General features: G+C 36.2%; 1 protein-coding gene across 1 annotated transcript; it reads right to left on the bottom strand.

Moving 5' to 3' along the window:
• Positions 1 to 6333: 6333 nt before the first annotated feature.
• Positions 6334 to 19398, bottom strand: LOC118803639 (macrophage mannose receptor 1-like). Its single transcript, XM_036564100.1, has 12 exons — positions 19374 to 19398; positions 17836 to 18225; positions 16666 to 17031; positions 13001 to 13375; positions 12541 to 12918; positions 11052 to 11441; positions 10602 to 10952; positions 10069 to 10115; positions 8140 to 8494; positions 7428 to 7793; positions 6719 to 6801; positions 6334 to 6414 (listed from the first exon to the last, which is right to left on the bottom strand). Exons 1-12 carry the CDS (start codon positions 19396 to 19398, stop codon positions 6334 to 6336), a joined length of 3207 nt encoding a protein of 1068 aa, XP_036419993.1.
• Between the last annotated feature and the right edge of the window lie 2110 nt (positions 19399 to 21508).

Genomic DNA, 21508 nt, shown 5'->3' on the forward strand with positions numbered 1-21508 from the left:
CAGCATCAGAAATAAAACTAAAGTGAATCACAAAACATATATGGCAGAAAATGACATAGAAGCCTCAACAACCAAATATGAGTAAGTATTAGTGTGTCCACCCTTCTTTATGGCAGGATTCAACCAAATTGGCAGGGAATTTTTTCCATACCTCCAAACTTCAGTCTTAGAAGCTGGTTACAGGTTCTCTTTCTCACAGTCTGAACTCCAGTTTTGGAAACTGGACATTCTCTGGCCTACCTCAAGTGATTTTTATTTTTTTTTGTATCTAATCTCCTCAACAATATCTTCTCTAAATAAATTAATGCCTAATTTAACTGGAAATTAAATAAATGAAAGGTAAACATGGTCATTTAGTAAGATGCAACTTACCTGCAGGAATGAATGCCATTATGTAACTTAAATTTCTCAGCACTCTGTAAGTATCTGTGCAGATCCCATTGTCTGTAAATAGAATAAGAAAACAAAAAGACTGCTTTAAGCTTTAGCTTAACTATAGCTGCTTTTCTCGCATCTCCAGCAGGAAAGTTTTCCTCAACAGTAGAACAGTTTCTTGTAAAATGCCTTTTAACGTTTAAATTTTACGAGGCTAAAGTCGCTTCTCCTTTGCCAGCTTCTTGTTCTAATGTTCACATTCCACCTTAAATGGTGCCCGAGGTGCCAGAATGTAACTGTGGCCTATTTAAGGTGGAACGGGACAGTTTGATCAAGAGGTTGGCGAAGGAGAAACTGACTTTAGTTCTGCAACTTTTTAGTGTTTGACAGTTTCTTGTTGCAGATTAAACGTTTCAGGAAACCAGCTGGAGTGATTATAAATGCAAATAAATCCATTTGTCTCCAAATTGTTGATGTTCATCTTAAATCTTTCTCTTTGCCTTTTCGTTAGCTACCAGCTAGGCCAGGTTGTTATCTGTGTTGCTATGTGACCAGCAGTCTGCGCACCAACCTTCAGGGTTAAAGGGTGAATAAGCAGTTATACATTAACTCCAGCATTTGAGACCATTTATTGTTAATACTGTGTTAAAACGATCAGCAGAGCTTTATTTTACTGAAAAGGAGGATTATTTCATTTTTACCTAAAAATCGAATTCTGTGGAGCTGCAACAGGGCGGTAAAAGAGCCGCACGCAGCTCTGATGCCATATGTTGAGGACCCCTGCTCTAGGTCTAATCATATGATGTTTGGACTAGTGCATTACAATCTAGCACACAGCTTTTTAACTGACTAAAGCCACTGTGTTAACTGTAAATGTGAATCTTGCTATTGAACTGACTTTTAAGCTGAAGTTAAATCAGAGACACTGGTTTATCCACTGTTTTGGGTCTAACAGCACAAAGAAACAGCATATTGGAGCTGTTCTCATTACCATAGAACTTACCACTGTAATGTTTTAGTGTGTCCATCTAAAACTATTTAGTGGTGCTAGTGGTGCAGTGGTTAATCAAAACTCACTTGACTTAAAAACTGCATCTTTAATGCATTTCCCATCAAGCAAAGACCAAAAAAAGTAACTTTAACCAAACAGAAGTCACACATTCGCCTGCTTTGCTTTGTGGTAACATCCTAAATGATAAGGATGTTACTGCAATACAAAACAGGTTTACGTGTGACTTTGGTTAAAGTGCACCCTTTCACTGTAGCAGTATATACAAATAGCTTTGCTTGCAGTCTTGTTTTGCAGGAAACTGTGGTCACTGGTTACCTAGCAACAACATGACCCAGATCTGTAGCACGATACACCTTTCATTAAGCATAAACTAAATAACAAAAACCTTTAAAACCTTTATAAGTTATAAACAGACATGTAAATCATTAGACTGATATTTGTTTACTTCTGCAAGTTTTCTTACTCTGAGCTGTGAGGTTATGTATATGTTAAAATATAGCTATAGTTGGAATTATCACTACGTTTGGAGGGCAAAGAAGCAGCAATAAAGAAACCTGCTAAACCGGTCCACTGTTAGATGTACAAGGTCAGTCTAAACACCAGTTCGCATCCACCTGAGATATGATAGCATACGGCATGTTTCTACATGTTTTCAGAGACACTCACAATCCATGCCTAATTTGTTATACTCCTACAGTGGTGCTTGAAAGTTTGTGAACCCTTCAGATTTTCACACAAGTCCTGTACAAGATATGTAATACTGGATCATGAATTCTAATGTTTCTGTCTTATTTGTTTATTTTGTTCTCCATATATACTATTGGGACTTGTATGAAAATCTGATGACATTTTAGGTCAAATTTATGCAGAAATATAGACAATTCTAACAGGTACACAAACTTTCAAGCACTACTGTAAAATCTGTCTGGAAAATGCTGTTTACCTTCCAGGTACTGTGATGAAAATGAGACTCTGCTAATACTACAGCATTCTAATACTGCACAAAGAGTCCAAAATAAAAGTTGAAAAGCATTGAAAAAATGAAAAAAATCCATAGTATGAAATGAGAGCCTACCTGAATTTCAAGATGCTGCCATTGATTTTTCTTTCCCTTTCTCTGATAACCAGGAAGTGTTTGTGGTAGACACTCCCTCTGTGTCGTCAGTCTGTAGTGTGGTGTACTGTAACCCCACATGTAGCCATTATTATTATTGTTATTATTATTATTATTATCATTATTAGTATTATTATTATTATTATTACTACTACTTTCTTCACCTTATGAAAAAAGCTTTTTAAAAAAGTTTTTAAAATGTAACACTTTACATTAAAATTCCATAAACTACACTTTTTAAAAAGGGTAAAAACAATGGTTCTAGTAATAGTTTTAGTAATGGTTCAGGTGCAGTCATATATATGTCTATAAATCATTGCAGCAAATTACTGATATGTATAACTTTCTAATAGTGGCATAAGCCTATTTTTCAGTATGTACACTATATGGACAAAAGTAGTCGTAGACACCTACACATCATACCTACAAGAGCTTTTATGACATCACATTCTAAATCCATAGGCATTAATATGGAGTTGGTCTCACTTTGCATCTATAACAGCTTCCACTCTTCTGGGAAGCTTCTACAAGATTTTAGAGTGTCTGTGGGAATTTTTATCCATTCATCCAGAAGAGCATTTGTGAGGTCAGACAGAGATGTTGGATGAGAGGACCTGGCTCACAATCTCCGTTCTAGGTTATTCCAAAGGTGTTTGGTGGGGTTGAGGTCAGGGCTCTGTGAGGGCCAGTCAAGTTCTCCCACACCAAACTCACCCAGCCAGGCCTTTATGGACCTTGCTTTGTGCACTGGAACTCAGTCATGCTGGAACACAAAAGGTTCTTCCCCAAACTGTTCCCACAAAGTTGGAAGCATAGAATTGTCCAAAATGTCTTGGTCTGCTAAAGCATTAAGATTTCTCTTCACTGGAACTAAGAGGCCTAGACCAACCCTTGAAAAACAACCCCATATCATCATCCCTCTTCCACCAAACAGTTGGCACCATGCAGTCATGCAGTTGTGTGTAGCTGCTCGGCCATGCAAACCCATTTCCTGAAGCTCCTAACGTGCAGTTATTTTGCTGATGTTGCTTCCAGAGACAATTTGAAACTCTTTAGTGACTCAACAGAGGGTAGGCACTGTGCGCGTCACCACTCAGTCCCACCCTGATTTACTGCTTTGTGGCTGAGCTGTTGTTGCTCCTAAATACTTCCATTTTACACTAACAGCACTTACAGTTAACAGGGGCAGATCTAACAGGGCAGAAACCTCACAAACTGACTTGTGGCAGAGGTGGCATCCCATGACAGCACAATGTTTAAAGTCACTGAGCTCATTAGTGTGACCCATTCTACTGTCAGTGTTTCTCTATCAAGACTGCAAGACTATGTGCTTAATTTGATCCACCTGTTAGCAATGGGTGTGGCTGAAACACCTGAACTCTATAATTAGGAGGGGTGTCCCAATACTTTTGTCCATATCGTGTATAAGTGCTAACAAAATGTATTATAGCTAAATTATTTTATAACTAATGTCTGTTAAGTTATACTAATTTGTAGTAATAGACATTGTACATTAGCAAAAGTTGAAACTGTTCATAATTAGTAACTGCTGTACTGATGTACAACTCATTGTTTATTAATGCTATAGTGTGTTGTACATTCTCATAACTAATAAGTTGTTCACAGTATTGATGATCAGTTAATAACTTATTTGTAAACATTGTAATGAAGTGTTACCTGTAATTCTGTATAATGGAGTGTGTACTTGTCAGTCTGACCTTTGCTGTTACTCAGATGGCCCACCAGATGGGGCCCTTGCACACCTTCTGTACCCATCATCAAGGGCCATCTTTCACAGAATACTTACTAGTTTCCATCACTACTAATCATTCTTACCTCCGGATTGCTGGGACACATCTACCCATGCACTTAAACTCTGTGGTTTCATGTTTTGCTTGCTGTTCCTTTATGCATTACTGGGCCTGCTTTGGTTTTTGACTGCTTCTGGTTTTCGACATGATTTAAACTTTTAAGGTTTGTGTTACTGATGCTCATTTTGGATTAAAATTGCAGTTTTTTTGACCCAATGCCTGTGAACACAGCCCTGAACTTTACATCCCTGAATTTGCAAAAAGATCCAAGGAGTTCCCAAGTGTCAGCCACAAAGAACTGTGGAAGAAGTTCAGTAAATGTGCTTTTTTTTTACCTTAATTCTGCAAAGCATTGGGAATCCTCTGATATGCTATAAAAAAGTCACTTTTTCACAGCATTTTTTAACATTTTGACACAGTGCAGTGGTGTACAACATCTGTATCATATCCTGCTGTCAGGACAGGTGTGGGTCTCTAACTGCAGGGTTGTGACTGTAGAGAGTACTATGCGTACGTAGGGACTTGCCCCAAATAATCTGTATCCCTTCAATCTTGGAAAACATCTAGTGGACTCTCTTGTGCCAAACATGCTTTGCAAAACGTATGTTTGAAATAAAATTCCCATCTCCTTTACTGGAAACTTCTATTTTTCACTTCTTTTCAATGGCCAGTATATTAGAAATGTGATATTAGCTATGAAGACAATGGACATCTGGACATCCTTTTTTTTTTTCCATGTGCCTTCAATTATGGAATTTAGTGGAAACAGTGCTGTACTGGTAAGATGCTGCCGAAGGATAAACTTCTATGTTGAAATACTTGCCATTCTATTCAGTAATAAATAAGCAGGTGAATAGATATGAAAAGGGCATCAGTGAGTATCAATATGTAATGATGCTGACAATTTTAATGCTGACTGAAGTGCAATACAAAATAAAATGGGCAACCACCAAAATCAGAGCCCAGTCTTATTACATACTAAGGCTTATTATCACTGTTGTCAGGACAAAACCTCATCTCTCTAAAAATGGTACAAACTTTTCAAATACATTCAGTAACATTTACAATGTATTTATGCCAGATTCCTCACAATTGCTCTTGCAACAATACAAACTGTAATATAGTGTTCACTTTAATGTCTACAGAGGTTTCACTAGTTGATATGTTTTGTTAATTTGTTGGTGTTTATTAATTATATATAAAATAACAACTCAAATAAAATGTTAGCAAAATGAGTTATACAATAAAGAGCATTATTAAGGGCTTTTATTTTTATTAAGGACATTAACAACAGCAAATCAAGACAAACATTTAAACAACAGCAATAAAAGCGTTAAAAATCAGGAAAAAAAATCAAAATAAAATATAATATTGCAGTAAGAACAAATCTTGTATCTCCATTTTGACTGTTCAGTTTTTACAAAATATAAACCTGCCAACTGCTCTTTTTAGGAAGAACAGACAAAAATTGGTTTTGTTCTTACAGCACCAGTAATGACTCCACAAATAAACCCCCCAAAACCCTCAACCAATCACTAAAATAGTATTATTGAAAACAAAACCTAAATTACAACAAGAATAATGTAGGAATAATCTATTTGGACCATTGAATTTCAAAATAAGAGTAAAAAAAAAAACACATTTCAGACTTTTAACTGATTTTGACTTTAGACTAATATATTTGTGCTTTGAGTGACTCTATACCGTAATTACATTTATATTGTTAAAATAAATGTTTGAACAATTTTGTAACCAAAACTCTACCGAAACTTTACCAAAAGTTTCAGCAGTGACTATTTTTGTAGTGATATTATACAATACATGAAGTTCCCCTATAAATGTTGCTTTTTTTTTGGTATAATAGTTCATCCATTGTTTATAATCTAAATGAAGTACAGTACATAGTAAAGTTTTACAGCTCTGTATGATTATTATAGCATTCCAACCACCATTATTTCCTGAGTAGCTGAACAGAAAATGAAGGACAAAGTATTGGTGAATTCGAAGGTTTTCTGCCTCCCTCATGGACTGGACTTACTGAGATTTTTTACTTTCACAGTGAAGTTGCTGGGAAACCCCAGTGCACCAAATTCATGTTGTAGCTGTAGGAGGAAAAAAAAACAATCTTCAAACTAAATTTTACTTTTTGCATTCATGTTAACACAAACAGTTTGTTATATATGTGTAAAACAGTTTCTGTAATGATTATATTAAGCATTAATTACACCACACACTGTACAACTATTACTTATTAAGAAAAAAGCAATTTATTATATGTCATTATTCTTAATTTTTTGGTGGAATGGTTTTAATGATTGTTCTGTAAAATCTCTACTTTTCTGTAGAAACAGTTCACATCAGATTAGACAAGCAAATAATTACAGAACAGTCAGATATGCTGCTCACCTGCTCTAGCAGCAATGCTTTAATCTGAGATTGTGCCAGATTCCCTGCAGCTTTGACTTTCATTCTTAGTCCCACAACAGGGCCTGAGGAAACAGCAGTGTCTCAGTACATCTCATTTGGAAACACCTCCTCACTGTTAATCATTCAGTGGTTTAAAAATGATTACTTTTCATCTGAGCACATAAAATTCACATTTCTTACCTGGAGTTTCTTGGTGAGGAGTGTCCATTATCATACATACAAAAGGCAAAACAAAGAGAAAACGTGTAACTATATTTTTTGCTGCCACTAAGAACAGAGTACCTAGGAACCAAGTAAGGGGGCGCATTGGGCTATTTGCCCCCCAAAATTAAACACCAGTGAGCAACACCTTTCCAATCCTAGTAAAAAGCTGGAGAAAAGCTGTTGCAGAGAAACTGCATAGAACAGTCTGAAAACAGCTGCTGTGGTGAAACTGCATCAACAATACAGATTTTAAGCTACAATGTTTGTAAGGCAACCAGAAAAACTGTGCTGTTTTCCACAAGCTTTGTGATGACTTAAATAACTGTATTGAGATCTGTTTTCACTTTGATATGAAAGAGTCTGTTTATGTTTATCAGTGTAAAAAGAACAACAAAACAGATTAAATAAAAACAAAACTATACATATATATATATATATATATATATATATATATATATATATATATATATATATGTTGCCTTACCACTGTAGCAGATGAAAGGGAGCCTGGCTAAGCAGTTATTATCTGTCCATCGGGCTGAATGTTTAAGATCCACAGCTGTACATTGCTGATTTCCATGTTGCCCATCTGAATAAAGACCGTTATCAGGTTCTGGTGTTTCTGATGCAGCAGACAGTCTCCAATATTTGAAAGTAGAATTGCTCTGATCTGACCACAGTCGGTTTCTATACAGACCGATCCATACTAACTCCCCATTTGAGACTCTCAATATTTGTTGCATCTCTGTCTCATTCCTCACACTGGCCAGATCAGTGTAATATGTTCTGCAGTAGCTCTGAGCCTCTGCCCAAGTCTTTCCATTGGAGAAATAAAAATATGTGCCTGTACCTAAGGGTGGGAGAACATATGAGACCATAAAGTGGTAAATTGCAAAGATAGGAGTTCAAACATAAGGCAAGCAGTCAGTACTGAACATCAGTGCATAGCTTTGTTGTTGTTGTAGCACAAATGGTTCTTTCCCATGCTTATATCACAATTGGAGGAGAATGTGGGCATGTTCATTTAGGCTGCCTGGCTGGGAACTGAACAGACAAAGTCGAATGTATAGCTACCATAGTGCACTATTTAGTTGTTATGTTTTCTGCATGGGGAGAAATTCAGTGTTGATCCTGTGCTGGTCAAGCATTCAACTGATAAAAAAGACAATGAAATGATGTAAGAGACTGATTTTTACTCTTACCATTATAGCACACAAATCCAAATTGGTTGTCACAGGAAACATCATACCATTCCTCTGTTCCAGACATGTAAACACACAACTCATTTCCACCTTTGTTGTCAGGTTCACGATACCACCCTCTGTAATCTCTCTCTCCTTCCATGTAGAAACTATCATTATCCAGAGACCACCTCCAGCCATCTAGATCATCATACAGTCCAATCCAGGCTAAACCAGAGTAGCTGCCATTTGCTGTGTTATTGAGCATGTTCATTTCCTCCATGTCGTCTATGGTGGCCAGGTCAGTGTAATACTCTCTGCAGTAACTCTGTGCTTCAGTCCAGTTCTTACTCTCATTAACAAAGTGATACTACAATCCTGGAGGATAAGAAATCAGTGTTAATGCTTAATCTTAATGGATCTTTGTTACAATTATGAAAAGGAAGATGATCTATTTGTTGTTTAGTCCAATTAATAAAGAGTGACTAAGAATGCATGTTTGAATCCCAAGCTCATTTATTCGGAGTTGTGTAAACATTTGCAGTTAAATCAGTAAGCTGTCCATTTGGCAGTAACTACAGATTAACTAACACCACATTTTTTTTCTTTGAGATTATTTTCAGTAGAAATTAAAGGAATTTCCAAGACTGTAGTTTTTGAACAGTGTTATGTTTAAACATTTAACTCCTTAAAATCTCAGGCCTATTACATGCTAAGACTTATATTTAGCAGGTACAGTATGCAAGTAATGTATTGCAAACTGGCTATTCTTATATTATAGCAGTGTGTAATAAAACTTTGGGCCAAATTTCCTGGGCCATTTTAGGGGTTAAAAGATATAGCCTAAAACTAAAAATATCTTTCCCTCCCTGATCTTACTCACAATGACCACATTCACCTACAGTTTAGAAATCCAGCATCATCGTGAGAGCGTTATTTTGATGTGTTTAAAGATTCGTTTTAAGTTTGGACTTACAATTCAATCATTTTATAGAGGTAGGCGAAGGTGTTAGGAGTCTTGCCCAAGGACTCTCATTCCCAGTTTCAGTTGAGATTATTTTAAATTAGGCAGAAAAAAATGGTTGTCGTTTCAGAGAATGTGACAATATATTTAATGTAAAATCTACATTTGCCTCTTATGTATCTAAAGCACATAAAACTGGTCATTTGAACATCTGTGGGAAAAAGTGCTGGTTAACCCTAGCCAATCTGTTAGGTCTACAGAGTCTTGACACATCTTTGCCTGATGAGTCTGAACACTGCGAGTCAGATGAGGTCCTTAGTGTGTGGATGTGGATGAAACTCTCTTTTTTTAAGAATTTGACACTATTTTATTTGAAGCTTTAATCTTCGCTGCTGTTACCTGTATCAGTAATTCAGGCCATTTGTGGAGGATTAAAACAGGAAGAACAATGTTCAAAACAGTTTACAGCCAAAGAGTTCTTTGCCAATCGATCTGTTCAAAGAAATGTTTACTTCCCCACTGGAGTTGGTTGGGAAACTGTATAAGAATGTGGAACAAGCCCTGATGGTATGTATGATTTTTTGGGGCTGTATTGTAGAAGTACTTGCTTTAGACGAAAGGGTCATCTTTAGCCCTGTTACTCTACCAGGACTCATTTGAGGTGGTAAACCCATAAAATCCATAACATGCTTGTTTTGATTTAACGCTACATGATATCCTACCATATTATATATGAAATAATGATCAAATGCACCAGAATATGATTTTTAACATTTTGGGCAAGAAACAGTGTTTAGGTAGTTGATGGTAGACCTTAAGGAGATGGAGAAAAGTGATATTGTCCTGAAGGGCAGCCATGTTTTGAGGGGTGGGTTTGTGCCTAGGCTCTCAAGATGTTGTAGGCTTTGTGGAAAATTTAAGTAAGAATGCAGATTTCTGCTAATTTTGTACATTGACAAAAATATTTTAGTCAAATCTACTGTTGAGTGGTACAACAAAAGCAGTCCAGTCTTGTCACCTTTGTTATCTATGGGATAGAGAAAAGAATGACACAACAGTGCAGTTGGCATCAAATTTGATTCTGTTTTTAACCAGTTTAAGACGGGTATGTGTGTCGTGTGTTTCCTGATCTCTTTGAGGGTGTCATATCATTTGACCTACCAATGTATATTACATTTGGCAGCTCAGAAAAGCATTTAACCAATGCAGGAATTAAACAGATGTATCAGTCACTTTAAATATCTTTGTGCTGATGCTAATGACAAACCTCCTGAAATTACTGGTTCCGACCCTAAATCCAACCTTAACCTCAATCTAAAATCTAATCCTAAACCTCATCCTAAACCTTGGTCCAACTCCTAATCCCAACCCTAATTCAACTTATAGATAGACTAGTAATAATTTTGATATTGATATTTGACATATTTAAGAGACCATCCAAACAATGGGACCTAATAAAGTAATAATAATGTATTGTGAGTGTGGAAAGTTTTAATTAGAGAAGTCTACTCACCACTGTAGCAGAGAAATGGCAGTGTATGAATGCAGTTTTCATCTGTCCATTGGCCAAAATCATTGAATGACACAGCTGTACAGTATTCATTCCCCCCAGCATTATCTGGTTGTCCTGGTTTCCAGTTGCTGAAAGAAGAGTTGCTCCTATCTGACCAAGACCTGGTTCTATACAGGCCAATCCAAAAATGTGAATCATATTGATACCTCAGTAATGATTTTAACTTCTGGTTCTCAGTGTCATTCCTCACACTGACCAGGTCTGTGTAATGCTCTCTGCAGTAACTCTGAGCTGCATTCCAGGTCAGGTACCAAAAATGGACAGCGTATCTTTCTGTGGCATCCTCCCTCCCTAAATTGAACATTTATGAACATTTTAGAAAGAAAAGTTATCTCTATCCTTTATGTCGAAAGTGTTTTCCTGTGTAACACACATTGCAGCTGTACTCACCATCATAACAAATGAATCCTAATGTGGTATCGCAAGGGTACTCATGCCATGTTCCTTCAACACGTAAAACACTCACACATAAACTTTCTCCACCTGGGTTCTTAGGTTTCATTGTGTACCACTTTCTAAAGTTCCTCTCATCCTCCTTGTAGAAACCATCTTCATCCAGAGACCATCTCCAGCTGTTCAGGTCATCATACAGTCCAATCCAGGCTAAACCAGAGTAACTACCACCTACTGTCATAATGACCCTGTTTACCTCCTCCACATTATCAAAGGTGGCCAGGTCAGTGTAATTCTCTCTGCAGTACCTCTGTGCTGCTGCCCAGGTCTTTGGCTCATTAATAAAGTGATACTGATGAGGAACACATGAGGATCCTGTGCAGAACCCTGTATATTAAAATTAAAAAGATAGAGCACATATCATGTTTATACAGAAATTATCTCATGTTGCTTGCAGGAACGCAAAATGAACATCTTTTTTGTGCAAGTGTACTGTTAATTTTTACAAGACAATAAGACTTTCACAAGCTGTTTCCTGTACACACTCAATGGCCACTTTATTAGGAATAGTTGCTTACCTGCTCAGTAGAGCAAAAATCAGTACATGCTAAAAAAATGTAAATAAATAGCTTTGATGGTCGTTGGGCCAGATGGGGTGGTTTAAGTATTTCAAGCAGAATCAAGCAACTGACAAAATTCTATGGACTGAAATGCCCTGTTGTACCAACTGTGGAACTCGCTTCTACAAGACATACAGCTTTTTTCTTGACTCATTTTATTATTAGTTTATCACTTATTTAAATTCAATATTAATTTATGATTTATAGAAGTATTTATTTTCAGAATTTGTTGGAGTATTTTGATTATTAGAATTGATTTGATTTGTTTTTCCTCTGTGTTTTATGTTTTCTGTTTTTTGTCTTTTATTGTCATTGTAAAGCACTTCAAACTGAATTGTGACATATGAAAGGTGTTATAAAAATTAAGTTTATTTATTTATTTATTTATTTTTGCTTGAAGACACCATTTATCTGTGTTCTAAAGGCCACATTCGGTATAATATAATGCCTTGTCACGATGTATAAATCATATCAATATGGTATTAACAGAACGGTCAGTTCAATGTGCTACAATGACCTCCCAAATTACCAGATCTTATTTTAGTAGAGCAGCTCAACAGCATAAATGTGAAGCAGACAAATTTGCAGCAATTACATGTTGCAACCATGTCAACAGACACTAGAATCACAGCAGAATGTTACCAGAACTTTGCAGAATCCTTGTTTTGAGAGTAAAGGGAGTACCACCCTGAATTAGACTGGGGTTCCCAATGAAGTGGCCGATGAATGAATGCCTTCCATATTAAAAGTGAGGTGAAGTGTTTAGAAGATGTGTTCTCTACAGGATGTGTTATCTACTGCAGCTCTTCAGTCTGAGTAAAATATAAAGTGCACTAAAAAGAAACAAGTAGAGAAGAAGAACTCACTGCTGTAGCAGACAAAAGGCAGCGTGGCTAAGCAGTTCTCATCTGTCCACTGGCCTGAATCGCTGAATGATATAGCGGTACAGTGCTGGTTACCATATTCGCCAGAAGCATCTGACAAACCATTGTTTGGTTCATCAGGCACAGAATCCAGACCTGGTCTCCAGTTCTCATATGTGGAACTGTGCTGGTCTGACCACTGTCTGGTCCTATATAGACCAATCCAAACATCAGAGCCACCTGAAATATCAACAATTCTCTGATTTTCTGCCCAGTTCCTCACACTGGCCAGGTCTGTGTGGTGCTCTCTGCAGTAACGCTTAGCATCTGGCCAAGACATGCGCTGGGTAATCCAGATGTAGTTCTCAGATCCAGCTCTTCCTAAAATAGATCAACAAAATGATCAACAACTTCTACAAAGAAGAAAATAAACCAAAAAGAAGTAGATTAAGAAAATTCTTACCATCATAGCAAATAAATGGATAATTTGTATTGCATGATTTATCAAACCATGTCCCAGAAGAACTCATATAGACACACAGCTCATTTCCACCATAGTTGTCAGGCTGATGGGTCCACGCTCTGTAATCTCTCTCTCCCTCCTTGTAGAAACTGTCATCATCCAGAGACCATCTCCAGCCGTCCAGATCATCATACAGTCCAATCCAGGCTAAACCAGAGCAGCTGCCATTTGCTGTGTTATTGAGCATGTTCATTTCCTCCATGTTATCTATGGTGGCCAGGTCAGTGTAATACTCTCTGCAGTAACTCTGTGCCTCAGTCCAGGTCTTACTCTCATTAACAAAGTGATACTGACGAACAGATGTGGGTGATGTTGCTAGAGAAATATAAATGGTAGAACTGTAAGTTATTGCATTAAGCATCAATAATCTACACTCCTTGTGTAGGCATGTGAAGATTTTTATTCCTAAATGCTGTAACAAAAATACCATTTTTCTTATTCAAGTAAAGGGTGTAGTGAGAATATACATATTTCTTAAATGTATAGATTCACTCCAAACAATGTACATTTACATTTACGGCATTTGGCAGACGGTCTTATCCAGAGCAACTTACAATTGGATCATTTTACACAGGTAGGCGAAGGTAGTGTTAGGAGTCTTGGCCAAGGACTCTTGTTGGTAAGAGTAAGAGCCAGAATCACAGGTGCTATAAATTATTAATAATTTGTTGGATTTTTGTTGTCATGCACTTTTGTAATAAGAGTTTATGTATTAAAAATCACTGTGATGGTGCCTCTCTGCTGCCCCCCCCCCAAAACAGCACAAAATGGCAAAGTATTCAGACACAAGTTTTTCCATCAAAACTATACATAAAAACTAGAACAGAATTGTTCACACCATGTATGTATCCCATGATTATATAATTTTCACCCAGTCTGCACTTTCAAACCAGCCAGCTGTCTCAGGAAAACCATGAATCTGGCAACCTAACGTGATGAGGAAGAACCTTTTCATGTGCATGTGGAAAACAGCACAGTTGTTCTGTAACTTTCACTATAGCAACAGTTTGAAGTTTTTTTGTGCAGTTTCACTATCATGGAGTTTTGAGTTACTTCTACAGTTTTTAGTGATCCAATTTCCTCTGTATTTGGTGCCTATACAGTGCCCTTCACGAATATTGGCACCCTTGGTAATCATGACAAATTTGAGCTATAACAAAGATTAATAATTACTAATTCTTTTGATCGTTTATTGAAAATATTAGCAAAAATCTAACCTTTATTTAAGGTACAATGATTGACCAAAAAAAAAAATCTTGTAATGAAATAAATATTTTTCTTAAATCTATGCCACAATTATTTGCACTCTCAGAAATCCTTAAGGGTGAAATCTAACTGGACCATTTTGCCATTCCTACTTTTTTTTTTTTAAAATTCACCTGAGAGATTAAGAACACTGAAATGGTCAGCCATGACTTTCTGTTTTCCTGGGGAATATATATCAGACATCCACCGTGTGAAAGACCAGAGAAAAAATGCCATATTTCAACTATCAAGGCAATAATTAAGACCTTAAAAAAGGGGTGATGTTAACAATCTGTTGGGAAGAGGACACATGTCTGTACTGACACCACACATAGTGAGGAGGATGATTGAGGTCAACGAAGAATCTCCATTTGTGAAATGGTTAGGTCTTGGGGTCACGAAATCTCCCAAATTACAATGAAAAACCACCTACGTACCCACAAGTAGTTTGGGGGGTTGCCAGAAGAAAGCCTCCACTGTCAAGAACAGGGACTTTGTTCTGTAGTCAGATGAGATCGAAATAGAGTTTTTTCCCAACAAACACCAGGGTGTGGCATAGACCCAAGGACAGCCATGCAGAAAAGCACTTCATCCTCACTGTGAAGTATGATGGTGGATGTGTGACGTTGTGGGTCTGATTTTCTTCTAAAGGCCCTTGACAACTTGTTCAGATACAGTGGTGCTTGAAAGTTTCTGAGCCCTTTAAAATGTTCTATATTTCTGCATAAATTTCACCTAAAACTTCACAGGGTTATCACACAAGTACTAATAGTAGATAAACAGAACCAAATTCAATACATATTACAAAAATATTAGACTTTTGTCATATATTTATTGAAGAAATGATCCAATACTACATATTTGTGAGGCACAAAAGTATGTGGACCTTTGCTTTCAGTATCTGGTGTGACCCCCTTTTGCAACAAAAACTGCAACTAAGTGTATCTGGCAACTCTTGATTAGTCCCTTAGCCCTCTGTACAAAACAACTTCAACTCTGTTGTGTTTGTGGGTTTCCTCACACAGACTGCTTGTTTTAGGTCCTTCCATAATGTTTCCATAGAGTAAAATCATTGTCTTGCTGCATGACCCATGTCCTCTTGAGTTTCAGCTCACTGACATTTTACTTTAGAACTGGCTGGTATGATTCAAAGTTCATTGTTCCATCAATGATGGCAAGATATCCTGGCCCAGACGCAGCAAAAAAGGGCCAAACCATGATACTGCCACCACCATGCTTCACAGATAGGACAAGGTTTTTATGCTGGAATGCAGTGTTTTCATTTCTCCAAACATAACACTTTTAATTTAAACCAAAAAGATCAGTTTGGATCTCATTCAGCCTATTTTTCCAGTAGCCTTCAGGCTCGTCCATGTCATCTTTAGCAAACTGCAGACGGGCAGTAATGTTCTTTTTGGAGAGCAGCAGCTTTCACCTTGCAAGCCTGCCATGCACACCTTTGTTGTTCAGTGCTCTACTGATGGTGGATTCATGAACATTAACATTTGTGGGAAAATCCAGTAGATTTTTTGTTCAAATTTATGCCGAAACATTGAAAATTCTTAAGGGTTCACAAATTTTCAAACACCACTGTACACAGTATGGCAGAGTCCATCTAATACCAGCAAATATACAATCAAAACCTGACTGATTTAGCCAGAAAGCTTAAACTTTATATATATATATATATATATATATATATATATATATATATATATATATATATATATATATATATATAATATTCTGAATTTTCCAGCAAGACAAGGATCTAAAGCACACATGAAAATCAACACACACAAAAAAAAAATGGATTACTCGCCACAGAATTAAGGTTTTGCCATTACAACTCCAGTCTCCTGATCTAAATCCCATAAAAAAATGTGGGTTCAGCAGAAGAGGACAGTCCATGCTGTGGACCTTGGAATCTTAAGGATCTGGAGAGGTTCCTTTTGGAGGAATCAGTTCTTTTGCCAAGTGTTTTCCAGTCTCAATAAGCTTTAAAGAAGAAGAAGAGCTGATATCTTTGCAAAGGGAGGCTGCAAAAAGTATTAAATGAAGGGGTGTCAACAATTGTGGCGCACCCAGATTTGATAAGAATATTTATTTCCAGATAAGATTTTTTTTTTGTCCAATCATTTTACTAAGGTTAAATTTTTGATAATATTTTGAGTCAAAGATCAAAAGCATGAGCAATAAGAATGCATTTACAGCCTGTTTTGCTCATGTTTACCATTTGTGGAGGTTGTTTTATATATTGTAAAAAAGGAACAAAATTCATCCAATATTTCACTGATGAGCAGTTTCATATTCCTAAGGTTTGGCATTATGTGGTACATTTCTTAAAGAAGTCTACTCACCACTGTAGCAGAGAAATGGCAGTGTATGAATGCAGTTTTCATCTGTCCATTGGCCAAAGTCACTGAATGACACAGCTGTACAGTGTTCATTCTCCCCAGCATTGTCTGGTTGTCCTGGTTTCCAGTTGCTGAAAGAAGAGTTGCTCCTATCTGACCAAGAGCTGGTTCTATAAAGGCCGATCCATGTATCATATGTATAAAAAGCATAAGTAAAAGTTGCTAAAAATACTGATTTTAACTTCCTGTTTTCAGTGTCGTTCCTCACACTGACCAGGTCCGTGTAAAACTCTCTGCAGTAACTCTGAGCTTCAGTCCAGTTCATGTACTGAGAAACCACAACATATCTTTCAGTGGCATTGACACTTCCTGAGAGGAACAAACAAATGCAATAGTTCATAGGTTAGACAGAAGAGCTTATATACATATATATATATATATATATATATATATATATATATATAGGCCCACCAGGGGGCCCAAAGTTTTATACTGTAACCTAAGAATAGCTCAATAGCTAATAAGCCTGCGACATGAAAAAAAACAAAGGATTTTGGTCAGCTGAAAGCGCAGTAACACTGCCAACTGACCAACTATATAGATATACAGAACACTTTACATCTATAGCTCACACTCCATCAATCTGAAGAACGATTTCACCATGCAAATAATTTCACCTTTTGTCAGGCAAAAGGTTCTTAGGGTGTTCCACATAGAACCATTTTCTTTACTAAAGAACCCTTGAAGAACCATTTTTTTAAGTATGTAGGATTCTAACATTCAGTGGTCAAAAGTATTTCAAGACAGTGTCTTTATTAGGATAAGAAATGTGATTGCACTACATCACAGATTTGCTGTTTTGAAAGTTTCTCAATATATCATAACTGCACTGAGCTTCAGATAAATGAGTTAAAACAATTTGCTTTGGTACTTTTAGGAAAGTTTAACACAGTATGTAGATATTGTCACTGTTGCAACAAAACCTCTTATTTCCAAAATTGTAACTTTAAAGAAGGGCATTTTATTTTCAAATGTTTTTAAAAAAGAAAGAAAATAACAAAAATGAAGTAACAAGGTTTTATTCCAACAGTGATGGAGCATATATATCATAGAAATTACAGACACACATTCATGTACACAGTCACATAGTATAGAACATATTACTTTGCTTACCATCATAACATATGAATGGGAACTCAGAAGAGCAAGACAATTCAGCCCATGTCATATCTGTAGTTGAATAAAGGGCACAGAGGTGGTTTCCATACCGGTTTGTAGGTTTCTCTATGTACCAGTTTCTGAACTTTCCCTCATTCCCCTTGTAGAAGTCATCATCCTCCAGAGACCATCTCCAGATGTTCAGATCATCATACAGTCCAATCCAGGCTGGGATAATGTTCCTGATGTTTACTAAGCTAATAAGCTGCAGCCCTTCTTCAAGGCTATCAATGCTTGCTAAGTCGACATAAAGCTCTCTGCAGTAACTCTGTGCTTCATACCAGGTCTTGTAGTCATTCACAAAGTGATACTGACGAGGAAGACAAACTCCAAGGGTGCAAAACCCTGTTAAAGACACAAAGTCATTTTACACATCAAACATCTAGCATCTTCATCCACAGTATTAGCTTATCAAACCAATAGAAGCCTAGTAGGCCATATATTTTAGCTCATGCTCTGTAGTGGACGCGTTCACTCATTTTCACTTTGAACATGGAATTTATCCAGGTGTGACAAAACTTTTGCATATGGCTGTACAGTGTATACATGTATTGTGTCTTCAGCTGTCCATTCACATTGAAGTTATAAGGAATGTTTCAGCCTGGACTGTTTTTTGAATGAGGCACAGCCAATGAGAACAGAGCTTGTGCTGTCTGTTACCCAACAGTGACCTCTAGTGGTTATATTCTATAGCAGTTTGCCTTAAGTTTGTACCTTTAGAGTTGCCGTAGTTCAGCCTTTGAGTACAATGCTGCAGAGAAGCAACATTTTTTCCAAGCCAAACTTCTATTGTTAGGTCGTGAAAGGCTTATGTCTGTGAGTAAATATCTTTATTTTCTTAACAAGATAGTTTTCTTATGTACCTCCTTTGTGGAAAAAATAGCGATGTGTGTGAAGTAATCACTACATTCACGTCGTAGAAAATGGCGCTAATTTGTTAGCATGTCTAGGAGAATTTCCATTCATATTAGCATCAAGCTAAATACTGTTATTTTGATGGCGATTCTTGTGCATTCTTACATCCTAGATCCTTTGTACAAAGTATAGAGTTATTTGGTAATGTGTATTGCAAAGCGAGCTCGACACATGGGTGTACTGTAATGCATATTTCATTTGTTTCAGTTTTACAGTGCTTCTTCTGAGTAAACATTCCTGTCGTTAAAATCTGGCCTCTTGGAATTCTTTGGAAGAACCTGTTATCTATCTGCCGAGCTAGCAGGCACGAGCACTACAACATTAGCAGAGGCAGAATAGAGCTCATTTACATATATCAATCTCACACTGAAAATATGAGCGAAATCTAACCTTTAACGAAGAACTGAATAATAATTTGAATTTTCAGGAAGTTAGAAAGACCAATTGTTAAGCTTACATTTAAATACAGAGTTCAAGAACAAAAAGAGAAATTAACTATATATTTAATGAAGTGTCTCGCAGGTTTAGCAAGCGAGAAGACAGAATATTATACACAAACACACAAACAGTATTCTCACCCAAAAGCAGCAAGAGGTGGAGCATGGTTCTGGAAAATTACAACAAAAAACATAATTAATAGCATTAAAATTTTACAAACGCACTCCTTACGTTGATGCATCAGTAATTTGTAATGCTTTACATAAACGTTCACAAATGAATTGATAACTGTATTCTATAAAGTACATACTCATTATTTACATATTATTTACCTGCTTACAAAGCATTAGTTACTGATTAATTACTTAGTAATCAGTAACTGAGTTCAATGTTAACTGATAGTTCTGTTTGTCATTAGGTCACAGATTATTCACTCATTAACTGAGTACGAACTTCTGTTTATTAAAGTGAAAATGAATTGATAAGCATGTTTACTCATAAATAACATGAGAGCTAACGTGCTAATACCGTTAATTTATCTACTGATCTGTTATTACATTTCCCTCCACTGTTCAGTCTTGTGTGGAGCACAGTGTTTGGTTTGTACTGGACACTTTACTTTCACCTCCACAAATTCAGCTGCTTCACTGTCCTCAGAATTGTCTTTACATTTTCAGTTAATTACTCCTTACTTCATGTTACTGAACCATTACTTACTGCTTTATGTGTGCCTTCAAGTAAAGTGATGATCTTCACTACTAATCTATTAATTTTACTACAAACTCATGATTAAGGGCAGCCTGTACACACTTCACTGTGAATCACAGAGGAAACTTAAGTGGACATACTGGTCAGGCCTAATACCCAGGATGCATATTCAAAGACATGGATGTAGACAGCTGTGTTTATAAGCAACAGAATGACATACACATATTGACAGCATCTGTCATACTATTATCTTGTGTTCTTTTTGGAGGGATACCATGGAGACCCAATCCTGGATCCTTAAACAACTTGTCATATGAGATGTGCTAGAATTTAACAGACTAAATGTTAATTGATAATGTATCTGTATTTTCCTCTTTATTTAAGAGGACACAAAAGCAACTAGAGAGAAATTAAGATATCAAAAACTAGTCAAGTCTTAATCATGACTTCATAGTATAATTAATAACAAGAATAATCACTTTACTGGGAAGGAAACAAAGTGGCAATTCAGTGATTACATTCTATTAGTAGATAAATTAACAGATAACTAATGAGATTAACATATAAGTAAGTACTAATTCTCATCTTACTTATGTGAGTAAACACACTTATCAGTTCATTATCAGTGTATTAATCAGCAGGTAGTACACAGTCAGTGAGTAATTAACTTGTGAAAAACTAAACAGTGTCAGTTAACACTCAATTACTAATTACTAAGTACTTAATCAGTAACTAATGCTTAATAAGCAGTCATTAATATATAAATAACACATTTTTACTTAATTATTATTACCAATTAATTTGCAACTCTCAATGTAAAAAACACTTCTGAAAAAGAAAAAAACTGCTGTTCCAGTGTGATTACAAATGTAATTACGTTTAAGTTATTGCCCGTGTGTAATTACATGAGAGAATAGGCTGTTACAGCTATTAAGATACACTGAGGCAAAACTGAAGTAGATACATGTGTGTAATTGCATAAGGTGTCCTTCTGTAATCCATCTGTAACAGTGACTAAACCATTAGTAGTTACATTGTTGTTGCATATGTTGTTCCTGTGTAACTACACTACTTAATATTAGGTAAGTAGGACGAAAAATACTTTCATTTCTCTAATAAAGGTGTTATTTGGCCAAATATAGCACTGATATGTTTTGTATGTTTAAAGTCCACTCTCAATAATGTATTTCATAAAAAAAAGAAAAATCTTGAAACCTCACAGTGTTTTGAAAGAAAATCTTTCATTTTCCATTTTTCTTTCCTTCAGGTTTGTTTTAAGCCATTCTAAAACCCATACACCATATTTCAACATGATATGAACTTTAAATGTGGGCTACTTATAATTCATTTGTTTTGCATGTGGAAAATGTGAATTGTAATACATTGGAATATTCTTTGAAAATTCCTGTCTATAAGAACTTACATTATTTTAGTTTGATCTACAATTACCTTGTTTTGTTCATGTAATATATCATGTAATATATCATATATATCATGTTCATGCTATATATATATATATATATATATATATATATATAGCACACAATTGTATAATGGTGATTGTAAC

This window comes from Colossoma macropomum, unplaced genomic scaffold, assembly GCF_904425465.1.
Source record: "Colossoma macropomum unplaced genomic scaffold, Colossoma_macropomum, whole genome shotgun sequence".
In the NCBI taxonomy this organism is placed as follows: Eukaryota; Metazoa; Chordata; class Actinopteri; order Characiformes; family Serrasalmidae; genus Colossoma; species Colossoma macropomum.

What these genes read in the sequence shown, in the direction of transcription:
- LOC118803639 (XM_036564100.1), bottom strand. Translation starts at nt 19,398, where the DNA reads ATGCTCCACCTCTTGCTGCTTTTGG. An exon ending in GCCATTTCTCTGCTACAGTG is followed by an intron (nt 13,376 to 16,665) that starts GTGAGTAGACTT and finishes ATATTTCTCTAG; the next exon opens with CAACATCACCCACATCTGTT. An exon ending in AAGCATTGCTGCTAGAGCAG is followed by an intron (nt 6,415 to 6,718) that starts GTGAGCAGCATA and finishes TTCCTCCTACAG; the next exon opens with CTACAACATGAATTTGGTGC.